Below are 23,229 nucleotides of genomic sequence, written 5' to 3'. Positions count from 1 at the left end.
AATTCTTTTTTATGCCTGACAATATAAGGCAAAACTGCCTGCTAATTAAAATGACCCTTTTGGTATATTTACAACTTTAATAATGTATAATGCATCTTTTGCAAATAAATTCAAGTTCAAATTAATAATATGTTCCTCTCAGGATTGATTATTATAACAAAATAGGTTGTTTTTATTTTGCTCTGCATAGTGAAGCTTTTCATTGTGTCTCAAAAATGTGTTATTAAAAGAGAATTTAACTTTGAATTTCATGTCATTCTTCACCTGTCTGAAACACTGTCTGAAATTCAGTCACAGCTGCACGTAGTTGTTAATGTTTGCTTTGTGTAGCTCTACTTCAGGAGGTGTTTTGTGTTGCTAAGAAAGGCTAATTAGCTTCAGCATACTTTTTGACGGACTGCTTTTCTTCTTCCAAATTATAAGAGTTCTGTTTTGTATTATTTATCTGACACATATAAATGTTGTATGGGGGCAGTTTTGAAATGTACTCCAAATTAAATTAATTGAAAAGTTTCATGAGAAGTCTCCCTATAACTCCACTTTATAACTCAAAAAGTTGTCCGTGTTAAAGAAAAACACAAACTTCTCCTTTAAGTCACAGTTGCCTTTTCTCAGTAATACAGATCAAATAATAGTGTCAGTCCTTAAAAAAAAAAAAAAATCTAAGTTACTAACATGTTGTTTAAATTTGGCTTAAACTGAAGAAAGTGAACTGACTGCTGTGCCGGTCAGATGTAGCTATTTAGCTTTTAGCTTCTTAGCTAGTTTTAGAGAAACTGGTTTTGCTTGGAGTGCTTACTGACCTGCAGTTCTTCATTGGAGATGATGCAATCCCCACAGTATTTGAGCAGCCAGTCAAAAGCCTTGGAGGGCGATATGATGCAAGCCTGACAGACAAAGACCAGGTGAAGCAACTGTGCAACGACATCAAGACAGGCCTACTGGCGATTGACAATACCCAACTACCGGGGAAGCTAAAGTCCTGGTGTCTCCAGTTTGGCCTGCTACCCCGAGTGTTGTGGCCCCTGGCAGTCTATGAGGTGCCCATCTCAACAGTAGAGAAGTTGGAAAGAAGAGTCACAGTCCATGTCAAAAAGTGGCTTGGAGTCCCGCGTTGCCTCACCACCATAGGCCTCTACGGAGACGGTGTCCTCAAGTTACCCCTTTCCAGTCTCACAGAGGAGTTCAAGTGTGCCAAAACACGACTGCAGATGACCCGGAACGAATGCAAAGATCGAGTGGATAGGGAAAATGCACCAACCTTGGCTACAGGGCGCAAGTGGACACCAGCAAGAGCAGTGGAAGAGGCAACAGCAGCTCTCAGACATGCTGACATTGTGGGGAATGTTCAGCAAGGAAGAGGAGGCCTTGGACTAACAACTAGCCAACCAGCCTGGAGAAGTGCCGCCCCGCCAGCACGGAGGAAGATGGTGGTGGAGGAAGTGTGGCGTCACGAGGAGGCGGCAAGATGTGCCAAAGCAGTTGCCCTTGGCAAGCAGGGTCAGTGGACACGGTGGGAAGGAGCCGAAAGGAGGAAGTTGAGCTGGAGGGATGTATGGGCCATGGATGCGAAGAGACATATTCCGACACATACTCCGACACATACTCACAGTGTGCAAAACCAGCCTCACCCAGGGACGGTACACTTGGCGCCACAACCAAGTTTTGAAGATCCAGCATCAATTCCCTACCGCTGCCAACATCTAAAACCTCATGGGGAACTCCCTTTCTCCGGGAAGGGGCCACAGCTGCCAGGAGTAACTCTAAACCATCAGAGAGGAGCCAGCTGTGCCCAGCACACAAATGGAAGATGCTGGCAGATGTTGGCAAACAGCTGGTTTTCCCATCAGAGATCACCACTACCACCTTGAGGCCTGATCTGGTGCTCTGGTCACCCTCCCTAAAGAAGGTATACATGGTCGAGTTCACTGTACCCTGGGAGGACTCCATAGAGGAGGCATACGAGCGGAAACATCTGCGGTATTCCGAGTTGGCCGCAGAAGCTCAACATCAAGGCTAGAATACTGAAGTCCGCCCAGTGGAGGTTGGGTGCAGAGGATTTGTAGGAAAATCTGCCACAAAACTTCTGAGGGACATGGGACTTAGGGGCCAGAGCCTGCGCACAGCCGTCAAAGACGCATCAGAGGCAGCCGAAAGGAGCAGCCAGTGGCTTTGGCTGAAGGGGAACGACCCCAGTTGGGCCCCCAAGTAGTGCAGCAGGAGGTATGCGGTCAGCCAGCCTAGGCCTGACTCAGGGAACTGGACACCCCTGCCATGCATATTCCCCTGAGATGTCTGCCAACAAGTTGACTTTCAGGCTAATTGGGCTTGGGACGCAAGCTCAGGACTGATCACCCTGCAGCTGGCCGCCTCTGGAGAGGGTGTATAGTGTTAAAGGCCGAAACACCCCATGACCCAGAGGTACACTACTGATGATGCGTACCCGCAAATTCCTTCTCCCTCAAGTCCACCAACCTCCACCAACAATTCCTCAAAAGCCTCCTCCTCAACTGCCTCGTACACTCAACACCCTTCAAGTCGATTGTTTGTGTCACAAGCCTTTATTTCTCCTTCAAGTCCACCATCTGCCATTCACCTAATGTCAACATAGCGTATGTGTTCGCACAAGAATATTAACACCTCAGTCTGTGAAAATGAGCAGGTTCCAGAGCTGCTCATTTTCATTGTTACATTCAGATATGCTTTTGTATTGTCATTCTGGCAAATAAGACTTTGCACTAAGTTTTATCAATTAATTAATTTTACAGTGGAATAATTCAATTGTGATTTTCCACCATTTTAATGTTTTGTTTGTGTGGGGGTTTCAATCGGAAGATAGGGGAGATTAATACTAATCCCTGTGTTGATACTCATGGGCTAATCTTTTAGTATTGATTCCATTTGAAAAATATTATCAATAAAGTTATACAAATATAAATGTCATCTGGTGAGAGACGTGATAAGAGATGGAAAAGGACAGGAAGGAAACATTGCGTGGTGTGACTTTTCACTCAAGGATAGCAAAGGTGCAGTGTGTACTACAAAGAAACAATATTAATGACCTTGAAACAATAATGAAGAAAACATCATAAAAGTTACAGAGAAACAAAGAAGGTGCCCATTCATCCTCTGCTCATCAAAAGATGGTACAGTACAGTTTCGTTTCAAGAATACAGCATGCCCAGGTGTTGTTAGCTATTACCCCACATGACGCTCAGTTTAGTGTTGAAGGACTCTATTCAGACTGACATGGGTTTAAAATGAAATTAAATGGAAAAATACTTTATTCCAAAGGGAAATTATAATCTGCTTTTGGGATAAATAAAGTGTAAAAAAAGGAGGGGGGGGTTGTCATTGGTTCTCTGACTATGTAAGCAGGCTGAAAGGAATATAGGTTATGTTGCAGTTGCCAGAAAACAAACTAATTCAAATGATGAAGATGGGATGGAATTCAGTATCGTACAATACATGCTGTGGACAGTGCATGAACAACAACACAAGGTTACAACAGTGCTTTGTCTTCTTGGGAAAAGCTGAAAAACAATGGCGCCGTATCAGTGAAGTCTTTTTTTGCTCCGAGCAATCTTGGCCGACAGCCTTGTCACTGTCTCAAGGGCCATCCACTGCAAACACTGAGAGGACTGAGGCTGACCATAAAATGTCCAAGTGAGCATATAGGACGTGTTTGACACAAGTGGAATGACAAATCTGGAGAATCACACTGCAAACAGATGCATATGTTGAAAAGTGCAGAGGGGGGGAAAAGTCATCTAACTGAGTGCGGTCACTTTGTTCTGCTTGTGTGAGAAAAAAAGGAAAGATTTAACTTCCCATGCTTATCAGAGTGGCAAACAGATACCTTGGCAGTGTTGCACATTCCAGCAGACAGACTGTTTCCTAAGGCATGACAGACTGTTGATCCGAGACAAAGCAGGCTTAAGGCTGAGAGGTTTGACATGTTACTTTTGCAAGTCGTCAGTACAATACAAATGTATACCATAAGACTATTAAGCTTAAGAAATCTTTATTTTACCTTTATTTATTCTATCATTATATTTTTATTCCATTGATAAGTGCTTTTGTGATCATTCTGTCATGAACAGCCAGTATGCATCAGGTGATCTGCCTTTAAAATATATTCATTTATTTATTTTACTAAACATAAAAATTATCTTAAAGGGAAAGTTCACATCCATTTAAGAAATAGTCAGTATAGGAATCTGTAAAATGCTGCACGGTGGTGTGGTGGTTAGCACCGTCGCTTCACAGCAAGAAGGTTCCAGGTTCAACTCCCAGCTGGGGCCTTTCTGTGTGGAGTTTGCATGTTCTCCCCGTGTATATGTGGGTTCTCTCCGTTACTCTGGCTTTCTCCCACTGTCCAACAACATCCATGTTAGGTCAATTGGTGTCTCTAAAATGATCTTTAGGAGTGAGTGAGTGTGTGTGTGGTTGTTTGTCTCTATATGGCCCTGTGATGGACTGGCGGCCTGTCCAGGGTGTACCCCGCCTCTCGCACGATGACTGCTGGGATAGGCTCCAGCCCCCCCGTGACCCGACCGACGGATTAAGCAGGTATAGAAGATGGATGGAATCTGTCAAATTAAAACAACAATTATTTTCAAACCACAGCAGAAAAGTAGAATACAGCTTTGTTTTTTCCTTTTAAACTCTGACAGCAAAGAAAAAAGCTTGTTGAGTGTCTAAGGCCTCAGTCAGTTATATTACGACGAATATTCAGAACATGGTGTTTATGGATATCACTAAAGAAAACATGAACAAATATCCTGGTTGCTGATTTCTAGATGCTTTTTCCACTAGAAACTTGTCAACGATCCTCCAGAGCCACAAAATAATCTATGCATCTGTTTTCAATAGGTTGGCTTGTATGCTGGATGTGAATAAATAAACCAAACTTGATGGGTAAAAGAATATTGATGGAGTGTCCCTAAAAAAGAAAAAAAGTAATTAAAACTGCTTCAGTGATGGATACAAACACACTTCAAACATTATTTATTACGAGTGTGGGAATTTGGGCAATCCTTTATAAAAAAGTTTCAGAGATCTAGTTTTAAATATCTGTAATCAACCTCTAAACTTGTTTGTACGTACCATCTGGGGCTATTACTCATGAAAAGCAAAGAAGACAAACATATTTAACTGGCTGTTGACAACAAATGACCAATGCTCCTTGTTTCAACCACATTCCAACATTGTTATCTAATAAGCCTGTTTACCACCCATCAATCAACCTATTGCTCAACAGTGTAACAATAAAAAAACAATAAACAATAAAATGTGGGCACGTAAGTCATGTCACATCCAGATTTCCAACTAACTCAACTTTTTCAGCTCACCCATAAGCTTCCTTTCTGGTTTATTCAGCTCCTTAAGGAATACTTTTTAAGGTGTTTGTTAAGGTTAAGGGTAACTTCTGTAATGCACAGGGGCAAAATTTTATCAATGATAAAATGTCAGGCCTAGCGTTGTATTGCTCTGTCCTGATGGTTCCCCTTATTGGGATTGGTCGGCTAACAACATAATTTCTGGAATCACTTTTCCGGTTTAGCTCCTTCCAGTCACAACAACAACACCGCTATTTTTGAAAGGGTTTACTGTGTGCCTGTCAATTCAATTAAATTCAATTCAGTTTTATTTATATAGCGCCAAATACAACAAATGTCATCTCAAGGCACTTAAATAGTATAGTCCAATTCAAGCCAAATGGAATTCAATTCATTGTAATCATAATTATTTACAAAATAATCCAATTCGATCAACATTTGGTCAAAATTATTTCCATTTCAATATCAATAAACTCCAACTCCAACAACAGTCTTTCTCTCTCGGTCGCCATCATTCACTGTGAGGGGTGAAACGGAGCCGGAAGGTAAAAAAAATCAATCAACGACTTTGACGATAGACGTCGTGAGATTATGTCGTCTAGCGTAGCGACGCCTACTGTTCGGGAGGTGAATTGCCTTGCATATCCGACATCCCAACGGAGAACTTCAAAAGGTTTAATAGCCTTTGCCTGACCACGGAGTCGGATTGACGGATAGCGACGGAGTAGCATACCGAGGCCTTTATCCTGGGTGATGGCCTACTCCAAGGAAGTAGCAATAAAAGACCCAATAAATGGAGTCCTACAACCTTCGATCAGATTTCAGCTTTGTGTCAAAGGGTTGTTCAAAACCTGGCTTTAAGTCTTTGAGACCCAATTGTCGTTACTTCCCACTTCCCGTTCCTCCTAAAGCTTGGGTGTACCCTTAAAGGAAGAAAATCTTGGCCCTAAAAAGCATCGCCAGTGTCCCACTTTGCTTGTATTGTACAAGACTGTGTTGCTTCCTTTTTCCCATGCTGCCAAGTTCTTGGCAGAGGAAGGAAAAATTCCTAAATATTAGGATTTAACCCTCATCCTAGGTCAAATGCTAAAGTGCTTAAGTATAGTCTATTGGTAAGCTTCAGTGATTTGGAAATTCTAGGTTGCAAAGTTTACATCATAATCTGTCAGAAACTATTTCATTTTTAAATTATAATAACTGGGGAATAGCAAAAGCTCAAAGATGCAAAAAACTTTGCTTGAAATATAAATACAGAAGCAGATTAGAAACAGCATTCCAAAAACTATTGAGAAATAATGAAAGTAAGAGAAATAGAAAAAGAAAAACACTGTGGAAAATAACAAGGAAAAATAAAACATGATAAATTCATAAAATGTGCTTAAATCAAACTGAAATTGAGTAAATACATTTTGTTGAATACACTTCTACTATTATTTCAAATATTGTTGATTTACTTTTAAATTTTCACATTTCTTCATGTCCTTTCATATTCTATCACTCATTTCCATTTTTTTATATTTTAAAATATGAATAATATTCATATTTTGTAGACAAACAAATATTAATGACATTAATATTTTAATATTTTTTCACTTACTTTAGGTTTTGATGGCTGTTTGGTTTGGATTAGGTCAGGTTTACAGACAGATAGTGGTCTGCATTCATTTCAATACTTTCTCAACATTTACAAATGTAACTTTCTCTTGGTGTCAATGCTAACCTCTGGCTGTTTTTTGCATACTTTTCTGCTGAACAATTTTATTATGAGTCTCTTCCAGGAGAAAATGTTAACCATTATATTCATGTTCAAATTATACCACTTTTTACTTTGGCCTCCAGGGCAGCTGTCTGGAACAGTTCGAAACGCTTACGATTTTTGACAAAGTGGAACAACATGTTTTATGAACCACTTACTGTTTTATTCAGTGCAGGATTGTACTTACTTTAGTTGAGTATTGAAGCTACTTAATGCAACTGCTCAGGAATTGTCACGATCTACATTTTATGTTTCTGTCATGATCTGTGTTTCTGTTTAGTCTCTAGTTTACAGTTTAGCCTTGCCATTAACTGACTTTCCTCAGTCTCTCTTCTTCCCAGTCATCAGCTCCACTCTCTTAACCTGTGTTCATTGTCATCAGCTGCACTCACCAATCACCCTCCTTAGTATTTAGTCTCCCAGTTTGTTCATGTTCTTTGTCAGGTCCTCACTGTCACTTATGCCAAGTTGCTGGCATTCATGGTTGTATCAGGTTTGTCCTTGTTCATGTCAGGTTTTTTCAGTAATAGTCAGGTTTTTGTTTGTTCCTTAAGTTTTGTTTAGTCAGTTTAGGTTTTTGTAATCTGGCTTTGCCACATTTTTTGTTACAGTACTTTGAAATAAATCAAGTTTTCTTTTATATATCTGCATCCGTGTCCTCTCGCATCACCTCCACAGCACACTCGTTCTGACGGGTATATTTTAGGAGGAATAATGAACTTCTTAACTCCACACTTGAGATTTTACATAGTAAAATAAGAAGTGGTAATTTCCATTAACAAACAAACTACTAATACCATATATAATTTTTCTGCATGCTGAGTACCGTGACTTTTTATACTTTATATCATTTAGATACACCCTGCATAGTGATTATGCCAGATGGCAAACATCCACTTATATAGATCCTCAATACAAATAGCAAATGGGTGTCCCTAAATTGAACACAGAATGTGTGTGACACATACTTAATCTAAAACAACCCTAATCCCAACAAGATTGATGTTACGACAGTTTCAGTGCTAAGAATCATACATGCTGCCAATCACCCATGAAGCAGCAATTATAATTTTTTTTCAATGACAAATCCTCTCACGACCTGGTCTTGGAAAATTGAGTTCACATTCATTCAATATCAAGTACATCACAAGAGACTTTAAAAAAAGATGTCAGACAAAAGAGAAAGAGATTTGATATTTTACCACCTAGTAGAGCTCTTTTTAGCCACACCATTGTTCGTGCCGATACACCTCATCGGTCCATGTCTGACGCCGTGCTCTGGAGCAGATGGAGTGTTTAGCTAATGCTCACTGATGACAGATGATTAATAACATACATGTTTGATTTGCCAGGGCTGAAAAGCTCTTCCATGAGAAAATATGCACGTATACACCAGATAGTGACTTTGAAAACTCTTTGTGAAAATCTGTCCTCCCAGAGGCTCGAATGTTCAAATATTTAGTCTCTCTATTGTTCTTCAAATGCCATCAAAGTACCAAAGTTTAGAGAATGTTGTGGTGACGTCAATGCTTAGATGCTTATCTCTGCTTTTGCTTGCAAAAGACTTTTTTCGCCCTTAGCTGCAGGCTCATTTCTTTGTCTGTCCCGCTGGTGGATTTTAGCAGACCCTGAACTCCAGATAGGAGGCTGCCTCACGCAGTTGAGCAAAGCCAGTTCTTGTCTACAGGGAGAAAAAAGAGAAAGACATAGAAAAACCCTCCCATCTTTAAAATTTTGAGTTTGTTTTAGCAACCAGATGCGCAAACTGTTGTCGGATGCCGTCTGAGTAGCATCTCCACAAACACAGACACCCTTCTTAAGTCATCACCGTTAATTTGAAATGTTAATAGAGATGTTGCCTTTAAAGTGCTTCAGATAATCAGTTTGCCTCCTTTATGACACTCATCACCGCTTTGGTATGCAGAGCAGAGGCCTAAGTTATTGCATAATTTGACTGATGAGCAGCATGAGGTTATATTTTTGATTCTGATTTGATTATAGCTCAACAATAATTTGCAGCTTTTTATTTTCTCTCTCTCTCTTTTTTGGCATCTTTATCTTTCATTTCACCTTTTGCACCCAGCACATATTATAGTCATTTGTTGATTATAGTGCCATCTGTCACCTTCCATCCATACAGCATAATGCATTAAACATTCCACATGCTGCTGCAGAATGTTTTCTCCTGGCTTCAGTTCAAGATAAAGAAGAAAATGTCTAGGTGAGTGGCGTCTGTGCAGTGGAGACAGCTGGAAAACACATTGATTTGATAAATAAGTTCAACTAAGCTATTACTCTGAAAGGTCTGTGTTTGCTGTTTCCACACTTAAAATCAAATTAAAGGCTTTGCTTTTTTTTGTCTTGCCCCACAAGTTCTGTTACCGACACAATGGAATGCAAATAGGTCTCCATTTAAATAGAGGGATTTCACACCTTTGGTCTTATCATGAAGAAGGGCTGGGCTGGGAGGAGATAGACCCTCATGACACACCAAATTGACTTTAGACTGTAGTGTTTAATTTGCTTGGATAAATAAGTACTTCTCTTACAGCTGCATGTTAAAGGACAAAGATAACTGTTTTAGGTCGCCTTACCCCGTTTGATAGGATAATGTACCCAGGAAGTCCTTCAGAAAGCCTGTCAGATATGACTTGGCTCAGCCAAGTTTCTCACAGCTTTATGTGAAATAGTAACAGAAACACAGAAATAGTATTGATTTGTATCCACATGCATTATTCTGCAACTAGAAATAGAAATAACTTCACAGAGGAACATGGTGCCCCCATTTCATGAAATAGCTACGTTTAGGTATTAAAAACATATTATGGCTTGTGTTAAAGCACACACTGTGATAACATACAGAATAAACCTTCAGCCAAACATAAAAAACAAATCTTGAACACTCAAACCAGACTTCCTTCTGAAATACATGACTTAGCATGAAAAAAAGGTTTTCTGTATCCTGACTTTTTCATGCTTACATGTGAGACCAAACTGTATCCTCTGGGCTTTGCTGTGCAACACTGCAACACTTTGGTAGAACCACTGCAATGAATCCCTGAGGCTCTTTTTACACAAAACCGACAATCAGCCATCAGGAACATCTAGAGTGTCAGTGAACATCTGACAATTGGGTCTCAAAGACTCTCTTGTCTCTGTGGTGTAACACACCGTTGGCACTGTCAGACCTCTCAAATGTCCTCTTTAGGTCCCATTGCATAACATTTTCTTCCTTCACCTGTGTAGGGGAACACCAAGACTTTTCTAAGTTGCATTAAACATAAGTGTGTGTACCTGTGTATTTGTATCTGTATCAGAATACTAGTGATTAAACTATATGCTCTCAACTTTAGTGAAATAAGATGCCCATTTTTTTGCATTAAATACCTCAGTGAGTTATGTGTTTGAGTGCAATGTGGGATGACTGGGTTTGATCACTGGTCAAACATAAGTGATCACATAAGTTCCCGGCAGTTTGGCTAAACGTTAATATTTAGTTATGAAAGTCCTGCAAACGAAAATTGCTTATGATGAACCCTAGGGGACACTTTTTGTTTGCTTGGGTGGTCTTTGTGGTGTGTTCAGTGCTATCTATTTGCCCAGACATTCGCAGCGTGTGGAAATCCTGGAAAGGGCCCTTCTGTTGCCACTACTTCTTGACGTCAATAAGAGAATTTAAAAAAACACTTTAAAGCAGCAGCTTTTCCTCTTTTTTGTTTATTTACAACCTCTATTTATTTATACTTCCCTTTAAAAATGCAAATTGGAAAAAAAAACAAAAAAACTCACACATACAAGCAAACAAATACACAAACAACCAAGTGCTAAAAAGACATTAAAACAGCTGAATAACAACTATACTTCCTGAGGAGGTAGGGTGTTTTGTAAAATGAAATTATTCAAATTCAAAGGTAAATAAAGTAATCTGGGAAATTCACAAACAAGTTAAATGTTAGATAAATAAAACACAATAAGACTATACAAAACAGCTACAAGAAAAGTTTGGGATGTTTCAAATCAAATTTCTGAAATGCCCAAAAGGTAAGTTTAGTGATTTTAAAGGGATTACCCCCCCACGAGTCAGGTGTACTATAATGTGATTCATCTCTTCCAAGTTCAGATCTAACTCATGGACCATGAATCAGAAGCTGGTCAGATGGTAAACAAAATGGCTTCCTGGTTTCCTCACTCAGTCGCTGCATTTATTTTCAAATAAATTTTAAAATGTCGCCATATTTTCAAACAAAATTCAGTGCCTGTTGTATCATGGAAAAGCACTTTAAAAGATGAAACATTTATCAGCAGATGGTTCAGGAGACGGTTCTGAGTTTTAGAGAAGAGGAACAAGTTTATACAGCAACTTAATTTGACAGGAATTCACCATGTTATTTGTAATCTGCAAAATTTTCATCAAAATTATGATTTTGAGACCATTATCTTTAATTTGCAATGTAAGTGTATGTGCGTAGGCTACATCGTGTTTTTTTTTTTTTTTAAATCACTATTATCGTTGTGTTCCAAGAACAAAAAAGGAAGTTCATGCCAGGGAGTTGAAGGAGGGGTAGAGCAGCTCCTGGAGTGTTTTTACACACTGGGTAATTAAGCGCTTTGACTGACAGCGCAGTGCCAAATGGCGCGTACGCGTCCTGATTGGCCGGTGAGCCTTCACCAACCCTCTCTTGTTTCCAAGCTCTGCACATGCAAAGCGCTTCACCTCCCAAAAGTTTCGCTGAAGCCAGAAGCGCAGCACAACAGAGGAGCGCGGCGGGGCTGCAGCCACAGAGGACCGTCTGTGAACCCTATCCAACGGCAGAGCTCAGCCTTTTCTCTGCATTTCTTCATGAAGTGAGTGCTGAGGCACGCTGTGGTTTACTTTCATTGTGCTGTTGCAAAGAGAAAACATGAGGTCTATTTCTGAGCTGTTCTGGAGGATGATCCGTCTGGCTGTGACGGTGGCGCTTATGTCGGCGTGTAGAGCATCAGAGTACGAGTACCTGAGCTGGAAGACGGACGCTTACAACGGCGCGCGCATCTACGGCAAGCCTCCGCAATGCGTGGACATCCCGGACGACCTGCGGCTCTGTCACACCGTGGGCTACACTCAGATGCTGCTCCCGAACCTGCTGGAGCACGAGACCATGGCCGAAGTGAAGCAGCAGGCTAGCAGCTGGGTTCCGCTGGTGCACAAGAATTGCCACCTGGGCACGCAGGTCTTCCTCTGCTCGCTGTTTGCGCCCGTGTGTTTGGAGCGGCCCATCTACCCTTGCCGCTGGCTGTGCGAGGCGGTGCGGGACAGCTGCACCCCCATCATGGAGGCGTTTGGCTTCCCCTGGCCAGAGATGCTCACCTGTGACAAGTTTCCCCAGGATGATGTGTGTATTGCCATGACGCAGCCCAATGCCACAGAGGCCACTAAACCTACAGGTAACCCCTTCAAGCCAGTTTTAAAAGGGCTTATTAGCTTACTATTCAATACCCAGCGCAGATCCACAGGAAAACTGGACTCATTGTATGGCTAAAGAGAACCTTGGTGCCCAGTCAGTAAAGATTTTTTGTTTTAATTTTTGTTCCTAATGCCACTTAGAAAAAAGTTGGGAAGTGTTCTGCTGGCTAAATGATGGACATGTTTTACCTTTTTTTTTCAGTCAAAAATTTTTTTTGTCATTAAAATCCCATAAAAGTGGCAGAAATAACTGTCATAGATTAACAAAATCCAGGGCTAAAAGCTGAGGTCAAGAGCCCAATGAAACCTTCAGCCCTACAAAATCCTATTTAAAAAAAAAAAAGAAAAAACAAATAAAAATATCTCACACAAACACAACATATTCCTTAGTTTCAGCTAAAGTTTAAAAACTATTTTTCGACCACAAATTATAGGCAGTTAGGTTTAAAGATTGTAACGTCTAAAATAAAATCTATGTGCAACTTTAAAGTTGGAAAACAAACCTGGTCCTGACCTTTTTTTAAGCAGTGTCCTTACCTTATTTTTATTTTTCAACTAAAATGAATAATTAAGTACCTAACTCCTAAGCTGATTGAGAAAACAAACAAACGGGACTTTTGCTGCTGTGTAAATGTCGACACCCATGTAGTTAAATGGGCTTGAGAATGTTGTTTCAGGGGTAAAAGCCTGTTTGCAGATGCAAATCCAAGCACAAACAAACTAAATAAAACCTTTTGGGGAGAAAATACAGCCGTGAAAAGGATTAGTCTGATCCCATTTTAACTCTCCAAGTCTGCTCCAAGTTGTATTTTATTTTCAATCTGTAATCTGCTGCATAAACACTGACCTTTAAAGTAAATGTGAAGTTGCTTGCTGTTGACATACAATGATGTTGTAATATTGGACAAGCTCTTAACAGATGGTAGTCATTTATTTCAAGGTGTTTGCTGAGGCGAAGGACAATGCTGGGAGGAAGTCCAGCTGGGAAAAAGCAAATACCTGCATCTCTTGATTCCCATTCTCTGACAAATGCATTAAAATCTGATGAAAGATGAAAATCTGAAAAACAGACGGTTTGAATAATGTGAACCACAACCTAGTATGGAGGCGGCTTCCAAACATAGCTCCCATGGACATGTTTCCCCCATATCTGCAGATTCCCCAGACACAACAGACACCTCATAGAGCATCAGTGAATGGGATGTATTAACTTAGTTCAGAAAAAAAAAGTCTTTTACCCGTATGAGCCAATTTGAAAACAGACCAGAGGCTTCTAGAAATGCACAAAAATATCAATCCTTTGGAAGATAAAACTTGGGCTGATTCCAAATACTTCTAGTTTTAGAGTTTGGCTGCTGTGTCAGTGGCTGTGATGGTCGCTTTCACGAGGTGTACACCAGGGATGGGAAGAAGTACAAGTACCTCATTCATTTTGACCATAAAACCGAGGGGACTTTCCATCATCACATCATCAAGTCACTTGTATTAAAATCTGAAGCTGTAAATACACCTCTTAAAGACATTTTCACTTAGCATTTGGGGCATAAATGGTTGGACTGTGGATCTTCCAGCAATTACACAGAGCTCACTCTAACTCGAGCAGGGGGCATATTTCATTTGCTGGTGTGTAAATGTGTGCATGGAGGTGGTGGGTGTTACTGGCTGAGGTGTTTTTCTGAAAAAGATTTCCTTTTCGGGGTAAGAGGGGACCACACAGAGCTCTACATTGCCCAGACCTCACCTTCTATCATTTGTCATTGCTAGTGATAAATAAAGCCTGTTTACCCGCAGGCCTGTTGAAGTAGCGCTAATCGAAGTGAAGTGTGTTTTCTGCTCTCACTTTTCGCCTGGAAAGTCTCAATGTCCATTCTTGACGTTGATTAAAAAAATAAACAAAAGCAGGCTAATCTCCCCAGGCATTATTGAACGTTAATAGAGGTCAACTTCCAGCGCTCACCACGTCACGGTTGGTGATAATGGATTTAAAGGAGAACCAGGCTTAAATAGGCAAAGGGACCCATGTGACTCTGTCAACAGTGTCTGTTTTCACAAACTCTTCACACTTGGCTGTTACTTTCACAAGCTTATGTTAAACAGGCATAATGGACAACTGGCAACTGAGAGAAAGCTATTAGATTCCCCTTTTCGCCCATCTCTGCTTAATCGATCCAGAACCACAGTGGGACACCAAATTGCATTTTGTTTGAACTAAATGCTGCATAACTTTCCAATCATTCTGAAAGTCTAAGTTTCTTTGGAATTGTAATTATATCAGCTGTTTACCATTAAGAGAAACATCGTGTTGGAGAGTATTCACAGATATGAATAATGTTTTTGCCAAAAACACATTTTGTCCGTCTTGATTTTTGCCCTTGGAGCTAGAATTGCTTGTAATGTCAGAGGATTGAGTAAGCTTGAGTCAAATTTTGATACTATGTCCTCCTTATAGTTTCTTGAAATGATTTAGCATTTTTTGGCGTTTACGTGCTGTTGAACAGATCCATTTTGAAAACTGGCGTAATTCAGAAAGAAAGTGAGAGAGTTTTTACTGCCACTCTTAGTTACAGCTGGCTATAAAAGCTGGGGACATTCCTCATTGAGGTCAGGTCATTTGAACATGTGAAACCCAAGAGACAAGGTGACCGACACCAGAAACTAAACACAATCTCTGCATACAAAGAGATGTTAGGCGTTTTGACATTGGAGGTTTGAAGTCTATTTTGACTTCAGATCTTTTTTCCAAGTGAGTGGTGATAATTTATGACCAATCCACTGCTGCATTTGATATTTTACCTCTTGTTCCATGTCCCATTTTTTTTCCTCTCAGGTTACTCTCCCATCTGTCCTCCATGTGACAATGAAATGAAAACAGATGCCATGCTTGATCACATGTGTGCCAGCGAGTTTGGTAAGCATCTTCTTGGCACCCACTTAACACAAACAGCACACAGTCGCATACACTTTGACATGCATCAAACACCTCTGTGAAATCAAAAGAACAGTTTGGAGCTGCTTGATCTTTCATCTCAAACCTTAAAAACAATACATAAATTCCCAAACAGTAGTCAAACCTTTGATTTTTTTTTTTTAAATTTTTTTTTTATAGATACAAACACACCCTGCATAGTTGGATATATTTCACATTTCAGCTTTATTTGAGTTTTATCTCTTAGTCAGATGAACCATGCCTGTCTGCTTTGGTAAAGAACAGTGTTGTGTGGCTAATGAATTGGGGTCATTGAAGTCCTTATGTGGCAGTAGTAAACTGGGATGTTTGTTCTGCCGTCTGGGATGACTGTTGTTACCCTCTGCAGATGGGGGACTATCCACATTAGCCACCTATATATCTTCAGTGAAAATAAAAATGAGGAACAATCTCCCAAAACATTACTTCCAAATATTAACAACATTTCAAATAGAATAAGAGATTCTCTTGTTTTCTTTTTTGCAATGGGTGTTCTACTTGTTGCACATATAAAACATCTTTGGATGAAATGTGTCATGTATGGGCTGATTAAAAAGGAATTAAGATTATTGTGTAGTACGACTGACACCATTTTAAGATAAGAAATCCCCTCAAAAGCCAAAAACTCTAAAAGAAATCTTAAGATTTCCTTTCAAACTTAATGTCCTATTACCCTTTCAGCTAGCCATGCTGGTGTTATCGTTCTCGCTAAGACAGCTTTTTCAGTTAGCAAGGTTATTGTCATTATATTCGTGAGCACAACATGGTGAAAACTAGTTGGCTTATCATGGAATAAGCAATGTCAGAAGTACTATGTTGAAGAGGTTTGAATCCAGTGCCAGGTTTGAAAAAAGGTTATTTTGTAGCTTAATCACTCAAGTGTGATCAAGACAGGGCTACAGCAGTTAAAATGAATTAAACAATTATTGATTGATTTTTATTTTTTTTCTTTTGTTTCAATTTGATGTCATGGTTTAAAATTTTGTTTGAATATTGTAAACATGAATTTATTATGTTATGAATTGTTCTTGTAGTTGTTCTTAGACTCCAGTCATGTTCTAACATTTTATGTTAAAGAAGCTTATATAAATGATAAGAGATTAAAAAATTACTTGAAATTACATTCTTGTTAGTTTGTTTGATAGAGTGTCTTCAGCCTATCTGGAATGAGACCCAGCCTAAAAACAAGTTGAATAACCAAGGAAGGAACCTCTTAGGCTTAGGGGCACTTGTAGTTGAGGGAATTTGGGAATCTTGCACTAGGAACTCACAATCTCAGTCTCAGTCTCATGTTTACAAGTCATGTGCTCAGAACTGGCAGTAGACACTGAATGTACTTGCACACTGACATGCTTGTGGAAAAACTGCAAGCAGAATGCAACTGCAAAGTAAAAACCTTTTGCACAGAAAAAGGACACTGAGGGCCGTGAAAACAACTAAAAACAGAAACATAAACTGGATTGCCATCATGAGGACTTGAGGAATGATATGTGCATGATGCAGACGAGATGCAAGATGTTAGGCTTTCAAGTTTTATTTGCTGGCTAAACCAAAATTTGTGGCAGCATGAATTCCAGGTGCCGTGCCGAGCAAACATGGACTGGATGCACATTGGAAACAGACTTTCCACCAGTTCTTGGGAAAGGTTTAAAGTTACATTTGTTTAACGAATTGCCTTGGTGTTTATGCTGCGGTGGTGGGACTCGCCTTTTTCAGTCTCTGTCCTGGTTTGCCAAGAGGAGAGGGGCACACTATTGGCTTGTTTCATCTCGGATGAAGACAAATGTTGTTTTGCCTGCTTGTCATAATTCCCCTAACCAGCTGACAAGTGAGGATACACAGACAGATTTACTGTCGGGTTGAGGATAAGGCACTCTGCCGTTTATGTTGCAGATCCGAACTTACAAAAGAACACCCTCCCCCGAAGAGCATCGAACCCTCTGTTACCTCATATTGGCGATGGTTTTGGTGGAGAAAACAACTAATAGGCAGCCTAACATGAGATGACATCACTGCTTATATGACTGAAAGAAATAAAGATTTGTTTGTATCTTTTTTCCAGCAGAATTCAGTTTTGGTCTAAAGAGAGAACTGCAACTATAAATAAGTCTTTCAGCAGCCGAAGCCAAAGATGAGCTAGTGTCTTGTCTAGTGAAAAAAAGAAAATATGCAGATGGAAAAATGCCTGGCTTTAATCATGATGTGTTTTATCCCATCAACTAAAGATAAGGCCATCAAAATGCAATCCGAAGGATTGCATTTTGCTGGTTTTGACTTGAGTGAAAGTGGATGGTTTGTAACGGCATGTTTTAGGAGTCTGTGTTTTATAACCAAGTTGCAGCCAAGCCTGTCTGTTTTGTTTGGAGAAGACTGCAAAAGTAGATAGGATAGATAGATGTCTTGTTCTTCTCTGTGGAACGCTTGGGTGGAAAACCACAGGGAGGGATGAAGAATGAATCAGTGACTTAAACTAAAATCTTTACGAACCTGCACAAAGCCAATGTGCAAAATATCCTCACTTTGGCAATGAATTAGCATTTTTGCCCACTGTAAACTTCATTTACTGGAAGCTGCAAAAGAGCTGTTCTTTGATAAGGTAAAAGTTAAGTGTGGTTTTTGTTTTTTAGGTAATAATAGTATTTCAGTTTGCATTCCCCAGCAACTGTTCATTTAACCTTTCCATGCAGTTTGATATGGATATAAGCAGAGAAGGCAAAGGCAAAGGCAAGACAGCTTTTTTTTTAGTTGAGGTTGGATGTTGAGTTATGATGGCACAGGAAAGAAAATTCTTTTGATAAGTAACAAGTTCTCAGCCCAGTGTGGTTTGGGGTAGGCACTCCCTGATGTTTCTGAGGTGTCTCCTTCTGATTTATCCTCCTAAAAAACACATACATAAATGCATTTCCCATTTGTGGCACTCAGCTGGTAACAGATTTACAACTCATCCCACTCAACACTTTGTTCCCACAGCATTTTATCTCTGTGCTTAAGGTTTTACGGTACCTCATTGTCCCAAAAGCTCCAGCACCCCTTCAATTAAATCTCTCCTCAGACGTCTCACTTTGTTGTTGTTGCCAAATTGCTCCTTCCCTTTGCTGATGTGGTAAACAACAGGGCAACTCTATGCTGGAGGACTGATCACTACAGCTTATCGGATCAGTTACGATTTCATTATTGGGGATGGGGAGTGGTGCACACCCTCCTTGTGGGTTTTACGAGATTGCGGGAACATTATGCACATTGTCGAGTTCAGAGATGCTCCTTACGCTGCTTCTAATGCAACTTCTATTTTTTGAGTCTTTGAAAAATGTTTTACATGCCATTTTTTTTGTAATAATCTGTATAATAATCTTTGTAAATAATCCTCCTTTGACTCCTCAGATTTTCTTTTGACATCGTTACAGTTTAATCAATTGTCATCCTCTGAAAAGTCACTCTGAACCCTATCATTATCCGATAAATATGCTTTAAAGGACAAGACCGTTTTTTTGACATTGGGCCCTTGATTTCACATTATAACATGATGTTCTACTCACCCCTGCTTGTTGTTGGTAATTTGGAGCTGTTCCGAAGATATTCGAGAGGCGTCTGGCTGCTCTCTTGAGATATTCGGCCATGAAACGGTTTCCTATGGGCAATGTTATACAGGCACAAACTATGCTGTTTATAATTTATTAATTACTGTACACTAGCACTGATAACGTGGAGGTGCGTCGCTTACTTAAAAAAATCCGGGTTACTGTAATTTTGCATTTTTGTCGTAAAGTGGGTGTTACTGACGTCATCATCGTGCTACTACCACAGACAGCCCACATCATGAGATCACAAAGATAAAGAAAGCAAATTTGTACTCTCTCAACTAGTGGAAAAAGGATTACAAATGTTTCTTTGGGGCTTTATAATTACATGCATACAGTACAGACACGCAGATAAAAATATGCCAATGTGTGGGTCAAATAGTAAGTATACTGAGAGGGACATTCCTATTGGATTTAACAAAGTGGGTGTTCTGTGTGGCTAATTTCTGAGTTTTGTTTTTGGTCAGACTTGAAAAAAAACTATTATATAAAGTATTCTTTTAAGCCACAGTGGATTGCATTATTTTTCTCAAACTATTTTTGTTTGGAGGCTTGAAAAGCCAAAACTGTAGTCTTTAAATTGTCTCTGTTTTGTTTGGAATCAAACTAAAGTATGTAAGGTATATAAGCCAGTTAAGGAGAAACACAATGTTAGAACGTATCAGGAAAAGAAAAGCTCAAGCAAAGTGCCTCAAAATTGACTTTTAGTACAGCATTTGGGCACTTTGAAAATATTCACATAACATTAGAGGGAAAAAAAAGAGCAGGGGAAATTTGCTAGCTCAAAGAAAAGCATTATTGTAAATGATTTGATTTCAACTTCACATTGTATTCTGCTGCTATAGAGATTAACAGAAGGTGCAAAGAAAGTTCAGAGTGTCACAGGATTAACAAGGATGGGGGATTTATTAAGATGAAGTCCTTTCAGTTGTGGGCAAGGCCCTCTCTGTCATGACTCACTAATTATGAGTGCTGCCCACTTTGATTCCTCAGAACACTAAGCCTCCTTACAGAGACCATTGGACCGGGGGGGGGTGGTCTTAATCCCTACCATGTGCACTCTTAATACAGGATGAAGAAAGGGCGGCACTTTAACACTTTAATTAGCAGTGGAAGATACAGGCGTAAATTAAAAGGGAGAGGCTACATTTAGCTGAGTCAGGTTGGTATGTTCAGCCTTATTCTACTAAAAGGATGTCAAACGGGATCGAAAACTTTGTGAAAACTAAAGTTTTTATAAATTCAGCTGAACTTTGCTCGAGGTTAAAAGTGATTCATGCTCTTTCAGGCTGCTGCTTGGACTGTACTAAAGGTCACAAGATTTTTTTATTTAGTATTTTCTGAATTATTTAATTACTCTATTTGTCACAAGGGAGTCTATTCTGCGCACACACCTCACTGCTGTACATCAGCAAGAATGACTGTACGTAACACATGCTGGCATGTAGAAGTTTGGATCACCTAATTCCGGGTAAATACAGGAAGATTAAAAGGTTAGATAGAGAGTCGTGAAAGATCAGGGTTATTCCAGTCATTCTTAAAAAAATAGCCTGAGATTCAGAGGGAGGTTACAAGAAGTCAGAAGGAGCTGCTAATCATGACTTATGTCCCTTTACAACTTATACAGACATTTTATTGTTTATGCTGTTGCTAGTCACTGTAGTGATTACAATTCAGCAAATTCATTATTTAACCACAAGAGCCTCTCTAAGTGTCTGTGTTGTATCAATAGTGTTGATGTTGTTAATATAAACTGACACTGACACATTGAGGGAACAGCAGTTTGGTCTGTGAATGGTTTGATTCAGTGAATATGAATGGTGCTCAATTAGAGGGAATTAGGAGTGAGTCAAGTGGAAGAAATGCATGTTTAAACAATTTTACATAAAGACTTTGAAAAGTACACTGTAATGAAAAGGGAGTAACGCTTGCATTCTTTCTTATCCCTGAAGAGATGGCAAAAACTTGTCATGACTTGATACCCTATGATAGCTCATTGTTTGCATGCCATACACAGAGGGATTATTGTGGATCTCTATTTTTTTTGTTCATTAAATATTAAGTTAGTGCTTTTAAGAGACATAACTGTGTAGATAAAGCATTTTGTACAAGAAACTGTCTACCTGTCAGCAAAAAGTCATCTTTTTTTTGTGTGTGTCACCACCACAGCTTTCAAAGCCAAGATCAAGGAAGTGAAGGTAGAAAACATGGACCGCAAGGTGATCCTGCAGAAGAGGAAGAAGATGTTGAAGACAGGGAACCTTAAAAAAAAGGACATGAAGAAGCTTGTGTTGTACTTGAAGAATGGTGCAGATTGTCCCTGCCAGCAGCTAGACAACCCAGGAAACCTGTATCTAATCATGGGTCGTAAGGTGGATAAGCAGTACCTCCTTACAGGCATCCATAAGTGGGACAAGTCCAGCAAGGAGTTCAAAAAGGCCATGAAAAAACTGAAGACCTACAGATGTCCCGAATTTGACACCGTCTTCAAATAATACAACCTACTGCCCCAATCCTGGTTGCATCTAATCCTACATATGAACTTGCTCAAGCATTCCCAAACTTTACTTTCTATTGTCCTGTTTATATATCTATATATCTTTGTATATTCACAGATATATTTTGGAATGTCCACTGATCAGTTTAAGTTGAATTTGGTGAGTGATTACACCAGAAATGAAAGGGTTGAGTTTCCTTCTTCTCATTGAGTTTAAGAAAATTACACCTAGCATAAGTCCCCTTTCTACTGAATCAGTTTCCACAAATACACATATAGTGTAGACATTTACACTATTCCCTTTTTGTACAGGTCAGAGTTTGAAGAGAAGATTGATACATTTCTTGTGTTTTTTGGGTAAATATGAAACTATGGAGCCTGCAGACTGTTAGCTTACTAGCGTAAAGAACACAAAGGAAAAGTGTAAGCTTTCCTCTGTCCACACAAAAAAAGGCATAATGTAACATTTTATTTAGATGGTGGCTTGTATTTCTTTCTTCTTTTTGTTTCATTTGGAGGGGTGTAGTAAGCTAGCATTTATGCTAATGTATGCTAACCATAAACTGGTTGGCTCTTCGTAAGAAAAACATCCAACTACCCTTTAAGAATCATTCTAATCACATAATTATTACTCAATAAATCAGTTATAAAATTTCAGAGGTTTGAGCTTTAAAAGCCACACCTAGGGCATGAGAGATTGTTGTATTTCCAAACATTTCTTTTCCTACTTGAATATCTTAAGACACACATAACCACCAATATACATCACGAGAAGATGTGCAGGCCTACGTGGCAGTTTTTTAAAAATGAGTTTTTACCACTTTTCTGTTTCTACACATCAAGCCAGCAGGGATCCCTATGCATCAGTAATGGTACATGCGTTGTAGTCATACATGTATAAAGTGCAAAATTTATCAAAGCGTATGTCAACTTTGTGTTATAGTCTGTTCTTCTTTGGTGTCTGTGATCTGTTTTAGCACTATTTTTTTTTCAGATTTGAATGTCAGTGGCTCATTGCTGCCCATTACATGTACATATAAAATTTTACATAAATATGGGAAAACAAAACAGTGTCCCTTCTTATTTAATGACGAATTTACAGTGCAATATTACCTGGTTCTCAGATCCAATAAAATGAGATTTCACTGTTACAGTATCCCGACTGTAACAGTAAAATCAGTATCCTGACTTTTTCAATGTAAGCCACAGCTCGAGTCTTTTGGTTTGGATTTGGCCTTGTGAATATTGCTGTGCTTTTCTTTCTTATTCACAACGTGCACTGCAGTTCAAATGCTCAAAGCAGTGCTGTGCCTGAAAATAGTATCTTGAGAGTTTAATCCTAAAAAGCGAAACAGCTAGGGATCCTGAGGCCCAGGCTTCTTAGCTAATATGTACCATTAAAGAGCAATTAAAAAATGATAACAAGCTTTTTTATTTAAAAATATGATGGTTCTTAATCCATCTATCACATAAAAGCTTAGCTTGTTCAGTATCTGATCTACCAATCAAAGTTTTTCCGTTTACCTTGGCAGCGTTCAACATTGCAAAATACTGTAATTGCACATCTAATCACAATGCTGTCAGTCAATCCACTTTGAGGTTTGTAGAAAATGTTGCTGCAAACTGAATGAATGAGCTAAATACGGCC

General features: G+C 39.4%; 1 protein-coding gene across 1 annotated transcript; it reads left to right on the top strand.

The window, feature by feature from the left end:
• The first annotated feature begins 11,797 nt into the window (after window positions 1-11,797).
• On the top strand, window positions 11,798-22,649 carry LOC142382393 (secreted frizzled-related protein 1-like). The gene is made up of 3 exons (XM_075468191.1): window positions 11,798-12,522; window positions 15,369-15,449; window positions 21,254-22,649. Exons 1-3 carry the CDS (start codon window positions 12,000-12,002, stop codon window positions 21,577-21,579), a joined length of 930 nt encoding a protein of 309 aa, XP_075324306.1. The 5' UTR covers window positions 11,798-11,999; the 3' UTR covers window positions 21,580-22,649.
• Window positions 22,650-23,229: the final 580 nt, after the last annotated feature.

This window comes from Odontesthes bonariensis, chromosome 6, assembly GCF_027942865.1.
Source record: "Odontesthes bonariensis isolate fOdoBon6 chromosome 6, fOdoBon6.hap1, whole genome shotgun sequence".
Lineage (NCBI taxonomy): Eukaryota > Metazoa > Chordata > Actinopteri > Atheriniformes > Atherinopsidae > Odontesthes > Odontesthes bonariensis.
Note: the sequence above shows the minus strand (reverse complement) of the source record. Positions and strands in the feature narration are given on the sequence as shown.

Coding starts and splice junctions, on each gene's coding strand:
- LOC142382393 (XM_075468191.1), top strand. CDS start 12,000: ATGAGGTCTATTTCTGAGCTGTTCTGGAGGATGATCCGTCTGGCTGTG. Junction 12,523..15,368: donor AGAGGCCACTAAACCTACAG/GTAACCCCTTCA, acceptor TTTTCCTCTCAG/GTTACTCTCCCATCTGTCCT. Junction 15,450..21,253: donor CATGTGTGCCAGCGAGTTTG/GTAAGCATCTTC, acceptor TCACCACCACAG/CTTTCAAAGCCAAGATCAAG.